The 24,174-nt window shown below is 34.2% G+C and overlaps 1 protein-coding gene across 1 annotated transcript in view; it reads left to right on the plus strand.

Moving 5' to 3' along the window:
• The window catches only part of PCDH15 (protocadherin related 15), a 660,961-nt gene that overhangs the window by 399,756 nt on the left and 237,031 nt on the right, over nucleotides 1-24,174 (plus strand). Inside the window, exon 17 of the mRNA XM_044660331.1 lies at nucleotides 23,558-23,863. Within this exon, the coding sequence (XP_044516266.1) occupies nucleotides 23,558-23,863 (306 nt within the window). The remainder of the gene's footprint in view (nucleotides 1-23,557; nucleotides 23,864-24,174) is intronic.

The raw sequence follows: 24,174 nt of genomic DNA on the forward strand, positions 1-24,174 counted from the left end.
TATTTATATATATTATATATATATATATATAAAATCATATATATATTTATAAGATCTTAAGCTTTATGACTTATGATGGCCATAATGAGGAAATGTAGACATTATTGGTCTTCTTCTCTGAAAATTTCAGATTTGTTTTAAAGATGAAATCAGGCAGAATCATAGAATTACATCCTTAAGAGGGAATCCAGAGTCCATCTAAGTTGACTAGTTCTATTTTGGAAAAGCTCCCATTCGGGGACATAAGGAATTGTGATGTTGGAAGAAATCATATTTTGGAACCATCTAAGGCCACTCGTATATCATCATTCCCTTCAATAAGCAGGAATTTTCCACTTCTCAGCTCTTACCCCATGCTCTTTTTTCTGTCCTCCAAAATCAAGCTCAATCATACTAATTCTGCATCCCCACAACTGTACTTCATCTCTTCATAGCTTCTTTATCAACCACGTTCTCCCAAACTGAATATTTTTCACTCACACAAGATTAGGAATGAGAAGTGAATCTAAAATGGACATGGATTTTTTCTGTCTCCAGGAGCAAAAGAAGATTTAGAATAAGTACATTTTTAGCAGACTAATTAGCTGTGATATACAACTCTGTGGAAAGAGTTTGCCCAATTCACCAAAAAGAAAATAATCTACTGAGTGATTCTGTAGAAGAAACACCTAAAGTGCAATCTATTGAAAAGCTAGCATATATATGAATACATAGACATGCATTCAAAATGTAGTCTTTTGTTCTATCTTGCACCACAAAAAACCATGAAGCAAAGCAAAAGTGATAGGTTGTTTGGTTTTTCATTTTTCATTTCATTTTATTTTATTTATTTTTTAAACCCTTACCTTCTGTCTTAGAGTCAATACTGTATATTGGTAAGAAGAGTGGTAAGGAATAGGCAGTGGGGGTTAAGTGACTTGCCCAGGGTCACACAGCTGGGAAGTGTCTGAGACCAGATTTGAACCTAGGACCTCCTGTCTCTAGGTCTGGTTCTCAATCCACTGAGCTACACAGCTGCTCTTCCCCCCCCCCCCCATTTTACATTTTAAATAAAAGATTGTCTGCATTTTCCTATTCCTTTAAAGTTTGTTAGGATTCCAAAAGAATTGAAATTCTGAAACTCACCATCAACCCATCAGTAAACATTTAGAAAGGGTCATCTCTTTGCCAGGCACTGAACTAAGCATTGGGGATATGAAAAGAAGTAAAAGTTGATCCTGACTCTCAAGTAGCTCATAATATATTAGGAGACTAATGCAATTTCCCTTTTGCATATCATTATTATCACAATGTAGAAGAATAAAGAACAATGTGTAGATTTCCTTGTTTCATTCTTTCTCTGTGAATTTTTATGAGTAAATCTTCTATGTCTATGATCTTCCAGAATAATATTAAAATCTCTCAGTTCCTGGCCCTTCCATTTAGTTGAAACATCTTGGTGTCAGCAATGATCAGGCCTCATGAAATTGGTAGACTTTCTGCTCCTCCTAAGCAAAAAATTCAGAGTGAATCAACCTAAACATGAGTTGAGTCTTCTCCCAAATTTCCTAGGCTAAGGCTTTGAAAGAAGTCAATAGACTTTCCTTTGTTATCTGCAAGATATTTTATTGACACTTATTTTTCCCTCTCACTCTCCAAATTGGAAAATTAACAACAGCAAACCTAACATCCTCATAACAAATATTCAAAGTCCAAAAAAACGAATCCCCACATTGGCCGGGTCCACCAATGTCTATCTTAATCAGCATTGTAGGTCAATCTCTCTAGGAGGAAAGGAATGGCTTGCTTTATATTCAGCCCACTCAGTTCATAAGCAGAGCAAACATGAAACACATGGCATGTTCTTAGAAAAGCAATTTGTTTACTCAGCACTTTGAAGGAGAGAAATTAGGAGCATAATTGAAAATGACTGCTTTTTTTGGCCAAAGAATGAATGAAATGAAATAATACTAAGAAATCACTAGGTGACTGATTCTTTTTTTTGACATCAGTTTCAACATTTGTAAGGTCAAGGTGACTGGATTTGAGGTTTATAAAATCCTTCTTATTTTTAATTGGTGATTCTATTGATTTCTTAAAGCTGCATTTATGAATATAAAGCCAAATGAGGGAAGGAAACTTCATTCCCAAGTTCTTGGACTTACCTGATGACACACAAGGAGGAGGGAGCTTGGCTACATACTATAAAGTGTGAAGTTCACATGTCATTATGTATTAATCTATCAGGAAATGCTATACCTCCTCATAGGTAAAAATTAGGAAAATTGATAAGGGTATAAAAATAGGAAAAAAATTGGCATTAAATTTATGTAATATTGGGCAAGAGAAAGTCATGGCAAGATAGATTGAGTACCAGATTTAGGAAACACAAAGACTTGGAATAAAATAATATGTCTGCCAATTTCTGGCTATGGGAACATGATCATTTCAATGCAAATCTCAGGCCTAGGTTGTGGCCTTTGATTCATCTGCTAATCACTTAATAAAGAAATACTTATTGGGAACAGTTAGGTGGCTCAGTGGAATGAGAACCAGATCCACAGGTGGAGGGTCTTGGATTCCCATCTGACCTCAGATATTTCCTAGCTGTGTGACGCTGGGTGAGTCATTTAATTCCATTGCCTACCTCTTATGGCTCTTTTACTTTGGAACCAACACACAATATTGATTCTAAGGTGGAAGGTAAGGGTTTTTTTTAAAAAGAAGCTCTTATTGACTACCTTCTTAATGTAGATGAAGTCTTGTATTGTTGACTAGTGATATAAAACCAAAAATAAAATACAAAAAAGTCATTTTCTCCAAGGAATTTAGAGTCAGGATATAGGTGGTTTTGGATAAGGAGAATTCTTTTATTTATTTTTTTAAAATTTTTTAAACCTTCACCTTCTGTCTTGGGATCAATACTGTGTGTTAGTTCCAAGGCAGAAGAGTGGTAAGGGTTAGGCAATGGAGGTTAAGTGACTTGCCCAGGGTCACACAGCTGGGAAGTGTCTGATTCCAGATTTGAACCCAGGACCTCCCATCTCTAGGCCTGGCTCTCATTCCACTGAGCTACCCAGCTGCCTCCTAGGGAGAATTCTTGAAGAAATAAAATCACAAATCTTTGACATTTTACTAATGGATTCTAGGAAAGTGATTATTTTCTTCCCCACAGATATTGTGTTGAAAATTTATTCAACTTCTTGGTGAAGATTGAGAACAATTGTCAGGAGCTCCCTATTATCCCATTTATAACTTCTCCAAACTTTTCAACACCATTCTCAATATCCTCTCCTTCCCTTGTATCTCAGGAAAGGAGATACCCCTTCTTCTTATAGTTCTAGACTTGGAGTCATAAGACCTAGATTTGAATCTCAGCTTTGGTACTTATTCTGTCTCACCTAGGGCAAGTAAATAAACCTCTTTAGCTTTTAGTTTTCTCATTTACAAAATGAGAGATTTGGATTTCAAAATATTGTCTAGGGCAATGTTATTGTTAAGTCATTTAGGCATGTCTGACTCTTCATGCAACCATAAATAATACTGTCCATGGAGTTTTTTTGGCAAAGATACTAGAGTGGTTTCCTTCTCTACTGGAAGAACATATGACAAGTGCATAGTTGTTTCTTTTTAAGTGCTTGTTGACAACCTTCAAGATCCTCTTGAAGTCTAAATCTATGATTCTATGATGTGTTCCAATAATATTTTTTTAAGAAATACTTTGTATTAAGTACTGAATTTACAAATATGAAACCCACACAATATCTACTCTTATTTGCTATATTTGGAATACTACTAGACACTGAGGAATGCAATATAGATAAAACCTGGTGTCTGAAATCAAAGAATTTGTAGAGGAGTGGGGCACATTTTGAGCCCTTAAATCCCATTCTTCCTTACTCTCTTTTGGAGAAATGTGGCCTAGCCATAATGTCCATTTTCTTATGAATCATCAATTTATCATCTTCCAGGGATTCCTTACCAATTGGTACAAACAAATTCAGCTTTCTCAAGTTATAAAAAGGCTTCCCCAATTCTTTCACACCTTCCAGTTATCATTTCCTAATCTCTATCCCCGCCCCCCTCTCTCTATATATGTATATATATGTATATATGTATGCATGTGTGAGTATATGCATGTAAACATATTTGTACATACAAGTGCATATATATGTAAGTATATATTTATATACCTATGCCATCATCTCCTTCTGCCTTCTCTATAGTAATGCTTCCTTCATTGACCCTTTGTTCTCTGGCTTCTGTTAATTAAAGTTATTAAGTTATATGATACAAGCCGTATTCTTCCATTATCAGAGCCATCAGATCACACATATCAAGGCTAGTTAATGGTAAACAATGGATTTAACTCTCTGTAACACTTAGATTAGTTTATGATCATTGGTAAGAATGGTGTCAAGTGCAAGTATATTTCTTTGGAAGATATACAAGCCTCCAAACATCCTTTTCTTGCTTGTTGCTTCAGATAAGACTGTCAGAGGATGAACTAGTACCTTGGGCCAGTTGCCAATCTCTTTTTTCCCTAAGGAGCAATAAAAAGTTGCCTTTATATGGTCATGAACCTGGTGGCACTTGACTAGTAAATATATCTGTCCTTAACCCTTGATTGGTATTGGATTCCCAAGTCATTCCATAGCAATGATTCTAAGGATAGAGGAGGATGATATGAATTTGATCAATTGCCAAGATGGGGCACATGAATAGAAAATAAAAGGAGAGATGCTTATATTACTGCAAATGTTATAAGAGCAAGGACTGTCATTTTTTTGGTTTGTTTAGTTGATTGATTTAATGAAGAGATAGTAAAGGAGCTACAGAAGGGAGTAAATACTGGAGCCTCTAAATGAGAGAGATTCTGAGGAGAGAAAGTAGGAGAGCGATCATCTATAGATACTTTGTCTAAGTTACAACAGTGAAGTTTGTAGAATCAGTTTGTATAACTGTTTGTCTAGTTACTTTTAAGTAGAGTCTAAAGCTCAGTGGGTCGATATTTGCCCTAATAGGAGTGTTGGATAGTATTTAAAAGATAAGACTAAAGAAGTTAATTCATGAAACCATGAATACATTGACCCAAGAAGACAAAATAATAAATGAATATCTATTGGATATACATATTCATACATATAATATATAGTCAATTATGCCGTGGTTGTTATTCATAATGTGAAAACCATGTAAGAAGTAATTAAAATAAAATCAAGTCAATGGCTATGGGAATTAGTTACTTTAGTGACTCGTAGATTGGTGTTATTAACAACATGCTGATCAAGTGGTTTTCCATTTTAACTGGTTGTTCTTAATAAATAGGTGTTAAGCTCATTTCTGTTTGAAACAAAGCATGTATCAAATGCATTCCATATTTCAATTTCTTGATTCAAATCTACATTTGCTCCAACATAATTGATTCTCTTAATGATATTTTCTATAATCTTACTTTCACATTTGATATAGTGAGGATTTTTTTTAATGATTATCTTATACCATATTTATTAGATACCTCTAGTTGCCAGAAGTCTCATTGAGGAAGGTATTAAAGGTACCAAATGTATTGATACTGGATTAATCATCATGATAATTACTTCTTGTATCCAAATGTCTTTATCATTCATAAAAGCTTCCTTTCTCTTTGTTCAAAAATAATCTGATCACAGTGTTTGTCCTTTTAACTTTCTGGTGTTCACAGTTGAGTAGAGAAGAATATAGTATTATGTTGTCTGTAGATGCACATTTTTTTTCTCTTCATCTGTCACTTCAGAACCATTCGTGGGAATAGAGATTCTGAGATAACCTCAAGAACCATAACTGAACAGAACTGACTTATTCTTCCTCTTTGAATATAAGAATAAAGAGATGAAATCCAATCCAGAGAATTGAGTTAGGGACTCACAAGTGTGGAGAGAGATAGATGAAACCAACTCATGAGAGCTGATTGTTGAATTCTCAGAGTTATCATTTACATTGCAAAAATTAGGAAATATTCCCAATAAGGGTTTGATTTTTTTGTTTTGTTGATTGTCTAGAGTCAGTGGTTCCCAAACTTTTTTGGCCTACCACCCCCTTTCCAGAAAAAATATTACTTAGCCCCCTGGAAATTATTATTTTTTTTAATCTTAATAGCAATTAATAGGAAAGATAAATGCACCTGTGGCCATCACTGCCTCCCTGGATTGCTGCAGCACCCACCAGGGGACGGTAGCGCCCACTTTGGGAATCACTAGTCTAGACCTTAGGAAGTGAAGTAGAAAATGTTAATAATGCAGGTTAGACTTAAAGTATGTCATTTGTATACTTTTCCTGGCAAACCAGTTAATAAACATTTACCAACACATTCCTAGTCTTTGACATGTCTTAGAAACACCTTTTTAGAGTAATTGTCTTTAGATGGTAAGGTACTATTTCCATTATTCAAAATAATTTATTAATAATAATGGAATATTCCTTCTACTCTGAACCCCAACAGCTTTCTATATTTCTAAGGACTACCTGGAGGCAGTAATAAACATTTAGTTCTATTTACTTACATGGAATAAATATTTATAAATATCCACAATGTTCATAGGATCAGAAATCTAGTCCTGGAAGGGACCTCACAAGTCACCTTACCAAATGCCTCATTTTACAATTAAGGGCAGTTAGACCCAGGAAGGTAAAGATATTTGTCCAAAGTCATGGACTGTAAATATTAGAAGTAGAATGTTCAAGATGCTGTTTCTGGAACTGAGGATCACAGCATGACTCCAAATCCACTGTCCACTATATCAAAATAGCTCACATTCAAAACTACCAATAAGAGGAAGAAAAGGTAGTTTTTCTATTTTGAGGAGGATGAAAGAGACCACCTTCTCTAAGTCTATGGCATGCTAGCTGGATACTCTTGGTATGATTCTGATATATCTGGCAAGCTTAGGTTGCTGTCCTCAAACAGGTCCACCAGATAGATTTCACTTGCCTTCAGCTAAACACTTAGAGCTGTGAGTGTGAAACCTCCCACCCCTTTAATGATTATAATAGTATTAGCCTTCATGATTATAACATGAATAATATAGTTTGATTTATATGAATTATAAGCATTAGCTAAGGATGATACACTTTAGGGTGGTATCAAATCTTGCTGACAGGGATTTTGACCTTAAGTCTATCAACCAAAAGTTTCTACTGAGTCCACCACACCCTACTCAATGTATGACAAGTCAGTCAGAAGGGAGGTAGAGGGCTGCCCTTGGCTGCAAATATCAGTGATCCAACTGCTGACTCCTATTGCTGACACAATAATTGTCAACAAAACACAATTAGACCCTGATCCTTTATTGCAGAGGCTTTGGAAAGGTCAGCCATAATAATAGACATAGGCTACCACCCATAGTGATTATTTTTGTACTTTCTAGCTTATTCAGAATTTGTGTCATTGGTTAGGACCTGCCAATGTGAAAGATTTTTGCATGCATTCTATTTTAATTTTTCATAAGATTTTTTTTTTCACAGAAAAGGCTATCTCCTGAGTTTTGGGGTCTTTGGTCTTGGCATTGACCAGGGTCTGGCTTTATTGTGAGAATGGCCCTCTCCCAATAAACTTATTCTTTTTCTTTAAACCCTTAACTTCTGTGTATTGGCTCATAGGTAGAAGAGTAGTAAGGGTGGGCAATGGGGGTCAAGTGACTTGCCCAGGGTCACACAGCTGGGAAGTGTCTGAGGCCGGGTTTGAACCTAGGACCTCCAGTCTCTAGGTCTGACTCTCAATCCACTGAGCTATCCAGCTGCCCCCTCAAACTTATTCTTTATTGACTTGGACACGTTGTTTCTCTTATTGGTGTTTCTGCTAATAAATTTTCACCACAGAACTGAATTTTGACATCCTAAGAAATCTCATGAAGAAAACATTGGAAAGAAAGTTTCTGACTTGGCAGTTCAGTGGGATTTTGATAATATCTGATTTTACAGAGAAATTCAGTTCAAGCAAGAACAAGAGAGAACATACCTGATATAGTGAGTGTGAAGATGGAGAAGAAATAAATTTAGAAGTGTTAAAAACAGAATTGATAGGACCTGGTAGCTGGCTAGGATATGTGATGAAAGGTATGAGATGAAACAAAGATAAAATAAAAATCGAGGAGGAAGAAATGGTATGACAGGCAGAAATAATGAAGATGAAAGGAAGAACATTTGAGGGGTTCTAGAAACCACAAATAGCAGAATCATTGTTCTTAAAAAAAAAAAAACAACAACCTTCCATATTAGAATCAATAGTGCCTATTGGTTGTAAGGCAGAAGAGCAGTAAGAGCAAGGGAGTGGGGGTTAAGTGACTTCCCCAGGGTAACACAGCTAAGAAGTGAATGAGGTCAAATTTGAACCTAGGACTTCCCATGTTTAGGCCTGGCTTTCAATTCTTTGAGCCACCTGGCTGCCCTACATAATCACTATTCTTATTTTTCTTTAGGGAGGTGATGGGATCAGACCTTGACAATGATGGTCCTACTATGAAATTAATCCCTCCAGAAATCTAATAAAGGAGAGCTGGTGTAACAGAACCCAATACCTCATTAAAACCATCACCTAAGATATGCCTTTTCCTTTTCCAGTGGAACCCAAAACATAGTTATATACAGGTGTGATTAATGGGGGAAAATAATCAATAGAATATATCTCAACTATCAAAAGCCCCTCTGCCATGGGTGTATCTTCAGCCTATTTAGATTTAGATGACTGCTCTTAAAGCATCACATTATTCATCTATGTAGGATCTCCCACATTGGAGTTCTCAGGAAATTAAGTCCTTTTAATTTTTTTTTTCCAGTGTCTTTTGCTAGTGATCTTCCAACATCTTATCCAATAAGGTCTTGGTCTACTCAATGATGGCCCACCGACTCTCTCATAGAAATGGCTGCTACATAAGCAGTCACAAATCAGACCCCATAGTAAGATGTTGATTACAAGGACAAGTTAACTACAGACATATCATTATAAAGTTGCAGCTACGGCTCTTTATTGCTTTGATGTACTACAAGAGGAAAAGAAATGTGTGATTTTTCTTATTAACAATTTTAATTAACTTTTAATTGATTTCTAGGAAGATAAATGATTTCATTATAGCATCACACACTGAGCACCTTTGCTGGATATTAAGCATCAATACAAACTTCTTGACAGTACTGCTGATAAAAGATTTTGTCTTGCCAAATGTCTAGAAATCCATTTATAAAGGCAAACAAAACAATTCTATGATCCCCAAGTCCTTGTTGCCCATCTTAGTCTTTTCCAATGTTCCTTCCATTAATGATGAAATTTACAAGAAAGAAGAAAATGTCTGCAGTGATATCCATTCATATGTTACCCCTGGGTGCAAATTTGAGTCTTGGCCCTTGTAGAGCAACCACTATGAAAATATCAGTGACCTTTTCCCACAGTTTAGTACTGAATAATGATGAGTTCTCTTACCTTCTGAGGATTAATTGAAAGAATTAGTAAGGTTGAGTCTGGGGAAGAGAAGACTCAGGATGGCTGCCATATGAAAGAAGAAGTATTGTTTTGCTTGGCCCCAGAGGGCAGAACTGGAAGCAATGTGTGGAGATTAGAGTAATGAAGATTTAGACTTGATATTAAAAAAAATGTACTAGCAATGAACCTCCTCCAAAGTAGACTGTACCACTTCAGGAGGGAATAGATCAAACTTTTTTTTTTTAAATCAATATTCAAGTATAGATTGACTAACCACCTGATGAAGATATTATAGAAGGAATATTTGTTCAACTGTGACTTGGGCCAGATTTTCTAGCCCCATTTCTAGCTTTGAGATTCTAAAAGTAATAATGACAAGTCAAAAAGAACCAAATATAGCTCAAGTCAGAATTAACTATTTTAATGGAGGATAAAAGATTGACTAAAGAGTGATACATGACAATAGTTCAAGAAGATTGTGTTCAGTGCCATTTATCTCAGGCCACTTTTGACTATCCATATAAAAATAAAAAAACTATAAAGGATAACAAAGTAAAGCAAATTCTCATGATGAGAATTTTGGAATGGAATTAGAATTCTCATGTTGAGAATATTAGGAAATTCTATTCTAATTAATCTAACATCTATTATTGTCTTTTTTTGTACAAGATATTATAGAATGATAAAGTGACAAAAGATCTGGAAATCATGACATGACACAGACTGAAAAAAGGGGATCATATGTATTTAACCTGGATGTATAGAGTCTTGAAGTGCCAAAGGATCAACCATTAGAATTGACATTGGACCTAGACTGCATGTCCCAAGAGCTATGGAAAGTGTGAAAAGAGATGAGACTGAAAAAGAACATTATGGGACTATTAAGTCACTTTTTTTGTGAATTCCCATTTTCTCATAACCCTAAAGGAGGTTTAAGGTTCTTTTTACTTCTTATGTGATATAATTATTCAAATGCATTGAACCATATAAGTATTGAGTGGCAAAGGAATTAAGATACTTCCCTCCTTGGGGTATGATAAGAAGTCTCAGTCTGATGATCTGTAGTGTTCCTTTCACCTTGAAATCTATAGTTCTATAAATCTAAGAACTAGGAGACAGTATAGAACACTAGAGAGGAACATAAAATTTAGAGTTGAGGGATATCAATGTGAATCCTGAATTTGCTAGAGTAATTCACTTTAAATATATCAGCCTCAGTTTCTCATCTTTAAAATAAAGGGATTGGATACATTGGTCAGCCCAAATCTAGAGAAATATTCCTCTAATCTTATCCACTAAAGTTATTAAAAAATGGAATGAGTTTTCTCATATGCCAGTGATATTTTCAAAACAGGAAATACTTAAGCAGATGACCACCTACACATCTCAAGGGATTTTGCAGAGGGAATTCATGTTTCAGGTAGGAGCAGAACAAGATTCAATTAGAAAATCTTTAGAGATTATGGAACTTTACCCCTGCTTGGTGCATACTGTTTCTCATCTACTTATGTCCCTTGGCTCATTTACTTCCTGAAACCCTTCTGAACAAAACAAACGCAAACTAAATAAATTAAACCATCCCAAACCCCTCATACTAATATGAACATATGGAGTAATTTCTAAGCATTGTTTCTCCTTAGATAATATGTTCTTTTCCTGTGCGTCAGAATCTGAAAATTGTCACCTTGATATGCAATATAGAAAAAATAGTGCAAGATATTTTTTTTCATATAAGTTTTTCTAAGTCATATGATCCAAATTGTCTCCTTCCCTTCTTCCATCCCCTCTCCCAGAGCTGACATGAAATTTAATCTGGGTTATTCATACATTATCATGCAAAATGTATTTCTATATTATTCATTTTTATAAGCAAATAATCTTAAAGAAGAAACTCCAAAATGTACACCCAAATAAACAAGTGATAAATCATATGTTTTCATCATATGTACCATGTATATATGATACATATATATGTATATGGTATATGTACCACATGCTAATGTGTTTTTATTGTGTTTTGAAATCGTGTTCATGTAATTCCTGTTCTTGTCTCAGCAAATATATTCCCAAATATTTTATGTTGTTTAGAGTCATTTTAAATGGAGTTCCTCTTTCTAACTCTTGTTGCTGAGTTTTGTTGGAAATATATAAAAATCCTGATGATTTATGTGGGTTTATTTGAATCCTGTAACTGTGCTAAAGTTAGTAATTATTTTAGCTAGTTTTTTTAGTTGATTTTCTAGGATTCTCTAAGTATACCATCACATCATCTGCAAAAAGTGATAGTTTAGTTTCATTATTGTCTACTTTAATTCCTTCAATTTATTTTTCTTCTCTAATTTCTAAAGCTAGCATTTCTAGTAATATATATATATATATATTTATATATATGCATGTCTATATCATTTTAGAGTAGACTTACATTTATTTAATTAATGTTTGTTATTGTTTCATGTATCCTAATGTAGATAAACATTGCATTCCAGTGTGACCATTAATACTTGTTGGAAGTTGTAGTATGTGACATGCTCTGATTCCTAATCTCTCTTTTGGCTAAGAGCGGTGATTTAGCTGTAGATCCTACAATTGTTTTCATGCTACCCAGAATTGAGGCACTCTTTTCTCCTCTTCACTTGTAACTCTATGTTTCATTATTGATTAATTGATTCTGCACTCCCCACAAATCACAAATCATCTTTATTTTTTACCTGAGTTTATAAAACCTATCTATTAGACTCATTTTCATTTTCATTGTTTACCATGATCAGTTATTGTTTATAGGTTTTCTCTCTAGTAAAATATTAAATAATAGTCATGATGATGAGCATCCTTGCTCCACTCCTGGTCTTTTTGGGAAGACTTCTAACTTATCCCTGTTGCAGAAAATATTTGCTGATGGTTTTAAATAAAAAACTGCTTATTATTTTAAGGAAATGCCCTTTTAATCCTATGCTTTCTAGTGTTTTCAATAGAAATGTGTGATGTATTTTGTGAAAGGATTTTTCTGCATCTATAGAGATAACCGTGTGATTTCTTAGTTTGGTTATTCATATGGTCAACTGTGCTGATGGTTTTCCTAATATTAGACCAATCATGCATTCTTGTTATAAACCTCACCTGGTCATAGTCAATATTTCTTGAAATATATTGCTGTAGTCTCCATGCTAGTATTTTATTTAAGATTTGTGCAAAGATGGTCATTAAGAAAATTGGTCGGTAATTCCCTTTCCCTATTTCTGGTCTTCCTGGCTTAGGTAACACCATCATATTTGTGTCAAAAAAAAAAAAAGAATTTGGTAGGACTCCAAATTTACTTCTTTTGCCAAATAATTTGTATGGTATTGCTTTTAATTTTTCTTTAAATGTTTGATAGGATTCTCTTGTGAATCCATCTGGCCTTTGGGATGTTTTCTTCTGGAGTTCTTTGATGACTTTTTCAATTTATTTTTCTGAGATGGAAGTATTTAAATATTTTTTTCTTCTTTTGTTAATCTAGGCAATCTATATTTTGATAAATATTCAACCATTTCACCTCTATTATCAAATTTATTGTCATATAATTGGGTGAAATAGCTCCTATTAATGCTATAATTTCTTCTTCCATAGAGGTGAAAACACCCTTTTCATTTTTGATACTGGTAATTTTATTCTCTTCTTTCTTTTTTAAATCGAATTAACATATAAATTATTTTAGTTCTTTTTTAAATAGTACCAGTTCTTAATATTATTTATTAGTTCAATATTTCTTTTACTTTTGATTTTATTAATTTCACCTTTGATTTTTAGGATTTCCAATTTAATCTTTAATTGGAAATTTTTAATTTGTTCTTTTTCTAGTCTTTTTAGTTGCATGGTCACCTCATTGATCTGCCTTTTTTTTCCCAATTTTTTGTTATAAGTATTCAGGGATATAATTTTTTCCGCTAAGTACTGCTTTAGTTATATCCTGTAAATTTTGATATGTTGTCTCCTCATGGTCATTCTCTGTAATGAAATCAGTGATTGTTTCTATGATTTGTTCTTTGACCCACCCATTTTGAAGAATTATATTTTCTTTCCAATTAATTTTTAATTTACCTTTCCATGTGCCCTTATTGATTATAAATTTTATTGCATTATGATCTAAAAAAGGCAATTCATCATTTCTGCTTTTCTGCACTTGGTTGTGAAGTTTTATGCTCTACTACATGGACAATTTTTGTATATGTACCATGTGCTAATGAAAAGAAGGTAATTTCTTTTTATCCCTATTCAATTTTCTCCAGATAGTTTTTAAATTTAACTATTTCTAAAATTTTGTTCACTTCCTTTACTTCTTTCTTTTTTATTTCTGGTTAGATTTATCTAGTTCTGATAGGGAAAGGTTGAAGTCCCTCACTATTTTACTTTTACTTCTTTAGTTTCTACTTTAAAAATCTGGATACTATACCATTTGATATATTTTTGTTAAGTACTGATATTTCTTCTTTTTCTCAACTACCTTTTATCAAGACATAATTACCTTTCTTATCTCTTTTAATCACATCTATTTTTGTGCAACTTTGTCTGAGATCATGATTGCTACTCCTGCTTTTATTTTTGTCTCAATTGAAGCTGAACAGTTTCTGTTCTAGTCTCTTTCCTTTACTTTGTGTGTGTCTACCTGTCTCAAATGTGTTTCATATAAATAACATATGATAGGATTATGGTTTTTAATCCACTCTGTTCTCTGTTTCCATTTTATGGATAAATTCATCTCATTTATACTCACAGCTATAATAACCATCTGTGTATTCCCCTCCTAGTTGTTTTCCTCTTTTAATCCTACCCTTTCTCCTCTTACTCTTTCCTTCCACATCAGTATTTTAGTTTTAGTCACTTCCCCTTTCCCTTTCCCTTATATTACTCCCCTTCCTACCACCCCCTTTTTTTATTTCCCTTCTTCTCTATAGGGTAAGATTGGATTCTATACCCAAATGAATCTGGCTGTTCTTCACTCTCTGAGCCAAATCAAATGAGAATAAGGTTGAAATGTTACATATCACCACTTAAATCCTCCCTTCCACTGTAACAGTGCCCGCTCCATGTCTCTTTATGTGATATAATTTATCTCATTTTACTTTTCTCTTTCCATTTCTCTTAGTGAAATCCTCTTTTTCATCTCTAGATTTAAAAAAAAATATCGTCCCAAACAGCTTACTACCATAGCCCCATCTATGTATATTTCTTCTAATTTAAGAGTTATAGATATCATCTTTCCATGTTGGAATATAAATGATTGGACCTTATTGAAGCCCTTACTTTTTCTAGTTTTTATTTACTTTTTTATTCTTCTCTTGAATTTTTTAATTGGACATCAAATTTTCTGTTTAAGTCTTGTCTTTTCTCCATGAATTCTTGTAAATCCTTTGTTTTATTAAATGCCCATATAGTCAGTTTTGATGTGTACATGATTCTAGTTTGTAAACCTAGTTCCCTTGCCTTCCAGATTATCGCGTTAGAAGCCTTCTAGTCCTTCAATGTGGAAGCTGCACTATCATGTGTAGTCCTGATTGGAGCTTCATGATATTTGAATTGTTTCTTACTGGCTGCTTGCAGTATTTTCTGCTTTTCCTGGGAGCTCTTGAATTTGGCTATAACATTGCTTGGAGTTGTCATTTGAGGATTTATTGTAGGTGGTGATCTGTGGATTCTTTCCATTTTTTTTTACCCTCTTATTCAATAATATCTGTATAATTTTCTTGTATCATTTCTTGTAATATGATGTCTAGGCATTTTTTCATCATAAATTTCAGGTAGTCTAATAATTTTTAAAGTGCTCCTCCTAGATCCCTTTTCCAGATCAGTAATTTTTTCCAAAGAGATATCCATATTTTCTACTATTTTTTTCATTCTTTTAATTTTGTTTTATTGTTTATTGATGTCCCCTAAGATCATTAGCTCTATCTGCCCAATTCTTATTTTTAAAAACTGAATTTCTTACATGAGGTTTTGATACTCTTTTTCTATTTGGTCCATTCTACTTTTCATGACACTCTTTTCTTAATTAGATTTTTTTTTTGCCTCTTTTTTCCAGTTGACCAATTTTGATTTTTAAGCTATTATTTTCTTTTTGCATTACTTTCATTTCTTTTTCCCCATTTTTCTTCAACCTACTTTATTTGGTTTTTGAATTCTATTGTGAGTTCTTCCAGAACTCCATTTGAAATTTGGCATGTGGTTGCTTGGATCTCACCATCCCCTGTTGTTTCTGTGTTTTGCTCTTTGTCCCCATAGAAATGTTCAAGGGTTAAGTGTTTCTTTTGCTGTTTGCTCATTTTTCCAGCCTTTTTATGCTTGTGGACTGGGAAATCTGAAAATTGCTGATCCTGTTTCCTCTGCTGCTGGCTTGCAGGGATCAACAGTGTGAACTATTTTTCCCTAGAGATAGGTCTTTACCACAGCAGGACAGGCTTGAAAAGGCTCATTACTATGGACTTCTGGGCTTCATTGCTGGCTAGTGCCAGGACCTGGGACTTCAAGAGGTGCATCTGTAGTGCTCTCTTGTTGGTATAATCCACTTTCTAGTATCCCAATGTTAACCTATGCCCAGTCACAGAACCTGGTGCAGTAAGTGTGGGGTGGGGAATTCAGTCAGAGCAATTTTGCTTCTGGTTACCCTTTATCTATAAGAATGAAAAAAAAATATACAATGTGGTCAAGCCAAATACTTGATTTAATGTCTATGAAAAGGCTTAAAGTTGAATGAATACACTTGGTTAAATGTTTCACATAGATATTTAGTGTCATAGACCTCACGGAAATATAGAGAATATAGAAGCTAGATGTGGCCAGTACAATCTGAAATTTCAGAGCTGGAATGTACCATAGATTAACTATACTCAATATATGGTCGGTGAACCACTACATGTCCTCAAGTCCCTTTCAGTAGGTATCTAAGATTGAAACAATTTTCAAAATAATATGTTTAACATGGTTTGCCTATTAAATACTCCTTCATTTTCCAGCTGAACATATGTGTGAAGCTAATTTTTCTTTACATGTTTCTGCCAACACAATGTCACAATAAAATGAATAGAGAAGCTGTAGTCTTTCATGAAGTCAAACATTAAAGAGAATTATAAAAATACATAAAACAGTGCAGCACCTCATTTTTTGGGGCTTTGGAAATTTTATTTTTATATACAATGTTACTTATGCTAATAGGTAATGCTTATTATTGCTATTTTAATTAAATTAATGAAATTTTTAATTGTCAGTTTACATTTCTAATGTAACAAATACTGACTGATATGTTACATAAATAATAGTTCTTTAGGGACCTAAATAATTTTTAAAAGTGGGAAGATATTCTTAAAGAAAAAAGTTTGAGCATCCTTGACTTAGATCATAGAATATTCAACCAAGGTAGTTCCAACTGCATATTGATAAAAACTTAGAATATAAAATATCAGAGCTAGGGGATATCTTACAATATATAATTTCACAGCAAGAATAAACTTTAAAATATAGGTTATAAGAGTCAAAGGGAATATTTGTCTATAAATGATCAAGCTGAGAGGAATTTTAGAAGGAAGATAAAATTCTAAAAGGGAATTTTGAAGTAGGAACATAGAAAAACTGATCCATATATGGCGTTAGACCATGGAATGTCAGAGTGGTAGGGTTCCTGAGAACATTGAACACAGAAAGTCCAAGTTCTAGTAACCTTAGCTGTAATTTCACCCAACCTCCTACTTTTTCAGCCATGAAACCTACAGCCCAGAAATGTTAAAGGAATTCTTTCAATTCAATCCTTTATGTTAGAGGATCATTTGATCTGTCTTAGTTGATACACCATTTAATCAAATGACTAGTTTTACTCATGGCGTCTCTTTCCTCAACTTATTGACCAACTGTTTGTGTGTTTAAATGCAATCATTTCTTACCAAAGAAAAACCTGGGAAAGATCTTGAAGTGGGAGAAGACACCTCCCCATGCATGATTTCTGTTTTTCTTTTACTATTGTTACAATTTTAATAATTATTTTCTGACATTTTGGGACCTATATTTTTTCTCTCTCTCTCCAACATCTCCTCACCCCACAATATGACAGGTAATATGATATAGGTTGTACTTGTGCTATCATGCAAAACATTTTATGTGTTAGACATGTTGTGAAATGACACATACTGTTTACATTAGAGAAAAATTCATGGAGGAAATCATTTGAAGAATAATATGCTTCAATCTTCATTCAGATTCTGGCATTTTCTTCTATGGTCATGCATAGCCTTTTTTGTCATGAATTGTTCTGGATTTTTGCATTACTGATAATAGTTAATTCATTCATAATTAATTATTGCCATATCTGTTTAATAAATTCCTTTTCCTGTCCTTTATCCCCCCACTATGTTTTCATCATGTAATTTCTTCTCAAAAGACCTTATTCCCATCTATTTGTCAACTAAACCCAAGTATATTATTAGCTAAAACCAAGTCAGAAAACATGAGTTAGAATCCCAGGTTACTTAAATAGCTTTATGAAAGTTCATTCATTCTTTCATTAGTATCATCCTTATTTGCAAAATGGGGGAGTTGGTTCTAAGGTCCTTTACAAGGTAAAATCTAGGTTCCAAAAAAGCAACACTAAGGAAGAGCTTTTGAGAGTGAGACCATTCTTAATTGGTCCCTTAAATGCTAAGACTGCCCCTTGTTGTTGTTCAGTCTTTCAACTGTGTCTAAATCTTTGTGACCATGTACTATAACATGCCAGGCTCTTCTTTCCTTTCCTACTGTCTATGGGACATTTTTTTTGCAAAGGTACTAGAGTGGTTTGTAGTTTCTCCAGTTTATCACCTTTTGTCAGAACTCTCCGCTATTACCTGTCTGCCTTGGATATCTGCATAACACAGATCACAATTTCATTGAGTTATGCAAGCCCCTCTGCTATGACAGGTCAGTGATCCATAAAGAGCAGCTTGTCCTTGGACTATGGTATATCGCTACTTTTTATTATTTGACTCCAAGTTTGGCTCCGTTAAGTGTACATTGTGTTCACAATAGCAATGTAGTACGCCATGGTCCATGAAAATGAATGAAATGCCTTTGTCATACTTAGGGAAATTACACAACTCGTGTGCTTCTGGCTTAACATCTACAAAATCAGCCAGCCAAATTCCTTGTATTTATCCCTCTCTTTGGCATCAGTTACACATAATTTTGATTTCACAGCTGTTAAGATTGATTCCAGTTATTTTGAAGAAATGCAACATAGTGCCTTGCAACCGGGAAAGTTCTTGAATAACAACTGATCCTATTTTATATTCCAGTTAGTAGTTTTAGATGAAAGTAATTACTTATCAAAATTTTTCTGTTAGGAGGATATTTACTTGAGCCAAATCTCCATTTGGTTCAAAGTGATTATGGTGTCAAGTTTTTCCTCCATTGACCTCTGCTTCTATTCCATATGTTAGAAGTGCCCACCTGAGTTCTTGAAGGTTATTATTGCAGACCATTTACAATGGTGGGTCCTATCAAGTAAGCTAAGTTTCAAGTTTCAGATCACTGATGCTTCTTGTCCTAGGACAGCCTCATATAATTCAGAGAGATTAATCAATGGCAACTTGACTACTGGAAAAGATGTTTTTGATCATAGAAACTAACAAAGACCATTGCCTAAAGGCAGGAAAGGGCTATGATTGGAATTAGAAGATAGAACCAGTCACTTAAATGAATTTATAGTTCTTTTGAAGTTTTTAAATCAATTTACATTTTAGCTCCCAGTTGGCAGAAATAATCAATAGGGTGATTTCTGTTATAACATTCACTAAGTTATCTTTTTTCTTTTTTCACATATGCCATGTTTATGCACTTGGCATCTTTTTTTTTATCATCCTTATAATCAAAAAAGCCCAATTATCTCTGCATGGAGAATTATTCCTGATGTATATCAATTAATAGTGATAGGAACTGCATCAGTGATTTCATCAATTTAAGAAACTCCTACTGAAAAAATGCTCCCACAGTGGATGAATGGAGCTCTTTTTGACTCTGAGAGCAGCTTTCTATGTAAGAGTAATCCTTCGCTATATTGCAGTTCACTTATGGCTTCATTGTATCATGAATTAAAAATAATAATACATAATATTTTTTAATCCATGATACAATGGATTTTATATATATATATATATATACNGAATTTAGAGGCCCAGCAGAGGGGCACAGAGGTTAATTAAACAAGGCTTCTAGCCACAAGGCCTTTTACAATTAGAGAGGCAGGAGAGGCCTCTCTGAGGCTAGAGCCTCCAGAAACACCAAGGGAGAGAGAGAGAGAGAGAGTCAGCCTAACTTACCCACGTGACAATTCAAAGGGAAGCAGTCAGAGGTCCCACCAGAGTCTCAGCATTCCAACACTCCTCTATGAACCAGAAGAGGTCCTCACCAGATGCTCTCTTCCACTGAAGACCTCAGCTGACTGAGGACCTTCTCCTTTTAAAGGGGTCACTTGTACGTCATTTCCGATTCCTCCCTCTTAATTTGCATGTCCAATCACAATAGACAATTCTCATAGACCACCTAGGGGGCAGGTCAGTTGATTCTGATTCGTCCCTCACTCTAGCACACGTGGGTTATGGACCTCCCATAATTAGAGGTGTTCTTGCCTTTGGTGATTAAATCTAAAGTTGGGTAGTGTAGACTTAATCTAATTATCACAATATACATATATACCTTCACAGAGTTGGACACATAAATACATTTCAAGGGAAGGTAGAAGAGAGAATTAAAGAGAGCAGATGAAGAGAGAGATTAATCCTAAGCAAAACAAACTCTAAGGAGGTAAAAAAAAATTTATAGATATTTTTGAGGTGGTGAAGAATAGGCATCTAAAGTTATACCCATCAACTGGGGAATGGGTGAATAAGTAATGGTATGCAGTAAAATATTATCATGCTATCAGAAGTGATGAAGGGGATGGTTTCAGAGAAACTTAGGAAGTCTAATAAGAACTGAGGCAGTGTGAAGAGAATAGGACAAGGGGAACAATTTATACAATGACAACAATATGGTAGAGACAGAAATAACTTTAACATAATTAGGCACTTTGATCAGTATATAGTCATCCTTGTTATATCTCAGTTTGCTTTTCAAGTGAATCACTTGATTCTCTGTATCTCAGGTTTTTAAAAAAATATGTATGTCTAATTCTATCATGGAGTTACACTTATCACAGCACACTATTGGCTGATGGAATGAAAGGCGACCAACCGTAGCCCTGTCTTCTGTATCTTGGGTGCTTATTGGCTTAGTGACTATAGGTTAATAAGAGAATGGGAAGGGTTTATAAAGCCTTAATATATATATATATATATATATATATATATACATATATATATATACACACACACATATATTTACACACACACACACACACACACACACATATATATATAATAAAATAAATATAGCACTGCTACTTTGTGGATTTTCACATATTGCAGGGGTCTCTGGAATGTAACTCCCGGAACAGGTGAGAGATCACTGTACACCATAATGCCTCTCAGTGAACAATTTCTAAATGTGTTTAGTGTAAAGGACAAAATGGATGGGAAGATAAGATTTGATCTTTGTATTTATGGAGCTTATAGTCCACTAGCATATGAAAGTTTTCCTTGCATTTTAGCTATATGTTGTTTTTCAATTATTTTAGTCATATCTGACCCTTCCTGACCCAGGTTTGGGATTTCTTATCAAAGATACTGAAGTGATTTGCCATTTACTTTTCCAGCTCATTTTACAGATGAGGAAACTGAGGCAAACAATATTAAATGGCTTGCCAAGGGTCACATAGCTGATACATGTCTGAGGTCAGATTAAAACTGAGGAAGAAGAGTCTCCCTGAATTCAGACCTGCCACTCTATCCACTGAACCACCTAGCTGCATATATATGCATTACATATATGCTAAAAATATAAATAATTGAATAAACAGGAACTTGCATAGAATATACATGATTTACGAGCAACCTTACGTGTATAGAATAGAGGTGATTTATACTGATGGGAGGGATGATAAGAAGGGTGGTAAAATTTTGTGTCCAAACAGGGCACAACTAAATCTCTCACAAATATTCTCCAACAAATACAATAAAGTTTTATGATATAGATAAGAATGCAGAAGTTGTTTGAAAGAGGCAGATTTTGTAGTTCTCATATATTCTCAAACATCCCTTTCTGTCTTTTCCCTTATCTCCCTTTTCCTGTGTTTTTCTCTCTGCTTCTTGCTCCCTTCATCTTCCTTCACTTTTTTCATTCCCTGACATTTCCTTTTAATTTACATTATAAACAGTTAGAATAGCCAGACAATCATCACGAAATGTTAATAGGATATTCTTTCCAGCAAAGCTCAGTATTTAGTATTTAGGAAGAGAAACATAGAGAGGAAGAATCCAAGGAAGGTATCTGAAGAGCAAGCTTTATTGTTCCTGAAAAGACATTTGGTAAATTCATAAAGATAAAAATTCTTTTAATCTCAAGGATTTTCTCCTTACATTAAGCTTTCAGGGAAATTGCATGGAAAAAATAGATGCATAAATATGTTTGAGACTAGATAGCTCTAAAATTGGAGAGGGAGAGATCAAAGGCAGGTAGTGAATCTCCTTGAATAAATCATTGTAAGTATTGTCTGGAAAGGTTTATTTCAACAGTAAATTATGGCTTGTCCCATTTCAGCTGTTTTTCAAACATTTACAATGAAAAACAGTGGGATATTTTTTGATAATGTGTTTTGTTTCCTATGGTGTGTAGTTTTAATACCAATTACCTTAAAGCTTCTTTATAGACTACTATTATTTTAAAATACTCTATCACTAATGTTAATTATCAAGGAATACTTGCACAGTTCAGGGATCTGTGATTTCATATATATATTTATGTTCCTCTTGCTATAGATTGCAAACTTTCTATAATTGAATAACCAAATAAAACTTCTCTAAGCAAAACTCCATCATCTTACACCTAGCCTAGAGATGAGACCTCTTTTAGGAGATGAGTGAGATGGGATGATGCTTACCCTTCTGGAATTTACAATATAGATGGCACATAGTTTGCTATGGGAAAGAAAGATTTGGCCTGTTTTGCTTGATCAGAGAAGATAAAACCAGAAATAAAGGATGGAAGCTATGAAGAGGAAGTTTTAGACTTGATGTAAGGAAAAATGCTCTAATGATTATTATCATACTGAAGTGAAATAGATTGTTTACCTCTAATGTAGAGGGTTTCCTTCATTAGAATTTGAGGAAAGGATGGCCACTCATTGGGAGTGTTAGAGTAGAAATTTATATTTGAGAAAGGTTTGAATTGGACAGCCATTAGAGTCCCACACAACTCCAAAATTCATTTGACTCTCATTTCTTTGATGTTTTGCATTTTAAAGACCATTTTGGAATATAGTACTGATTCTGATATGAATTCATTCTGGGGACATAAAGAAAATGGAATAACAATTTAAATAAGTAGTAAAGAATGAACATGTCATTTAGCTTATATCCCAATTAAAATTCATTATTATCCCTGAGGAATGAAATTCAGAGACCATCATTCTCTATTCAACCTATTGCCTTTATTATAATGAATATTAGTGTAATTGAAATTATATTTATTCTCTTTAATTTTCTCTTATAATAATGAATTTGTGAATAGAAAGATACTTGTCTACAGTAACATGAACCTTTTCCCAAGGCTCATCAATGTTATGTTAAATATAGCCTTACCTTTCCTTTATATTTTTTCATCAAGTATGGTACTATACAGCTATCTATAATCTTGGTTACCAGGGGAGGCAGAGACTAATGGATCTCATGAAATTGAGAATTCTGAATTGCATTAGCCTAAACTAATAGTTTGTCTGTAGTCTCCAGCATCAATGCGGTGAGGCCCCAGGAATAGGGTGTCACTACACTTTCTAGTAAGGGACAAAACTACCAAACTCAGGAATTAGCGCAAAAATTTCATGCTAATCAACAATGAAGGAAAAGCTCATGAATAGTTCAATGAACTTCCAATCAAAAATAAAATAGAACAATTAAAATAATATTTTTCTTGAATATAATTTTTAAGTAGGATCAATTGTGAAATTATTTTAATCTCATTTCTCATTTCATTCAGGCCACAGATCCAGATGCTGGTATAAATGGTCAGGTACATTATAGTCTCAGAAATTTCAACAATCTTTTTTGGATCTCTTCCAATGGGACTATTTACACAAGAGTCAAGCTCAACCGGGAAGTAAGAGATTACTATGAGCTCGTTGTTGTGGCAACAGATGGAGCTGTGCATCCTCGGTATTCTACTTTAACTTTGGCCATAAGGGTCTTGGATATTGATGACAATAGCCCTGTTTTCACCAATTCTACCTACACAGTTGTTGTTGAAGAGAATCTTCCAGTGGGAACCACCTTCCTTCAAATAGAGGTATGTCAAAGGAATTTTACTTTTTCACAACTGTTATGATTAAAAATGATAAAGACTGATAGTATAAGAGAAATTAATATTTTTAATTGCCATGCTGATAGATATAAATTGACCACGCGCCTGTAAGGAATCTCTGGCACCCCTTCCATTTTCTTCCATACCTTCCCTACTACTCTCTCTCTCCCGGGAGCCCACTCAGGTAACAAACCAGCCATCTCCAGGCCACCCTCCGAATTTAAGCTTCCTTGTATGTCTGAAGTCCCCATGTCCAAAACTGGAAACTGGAAACCCATTGGATCATGGCTAATGTA

Source organism: Gracilinanus agilis, chromosome 2 (genome assembly GCF_016433145.1).
Source record: "Gracilinanus agilis isolate LMUSP501 chromosome 2, AgileGrace, whole genome shotgun sequence".
Lineage (NCBI taxonomy): Eukaryota > Metazoa > Chordata > Mammalia > Didelphimorphia > Didelphidae > Gracilinanus > Gracilinanus agilis.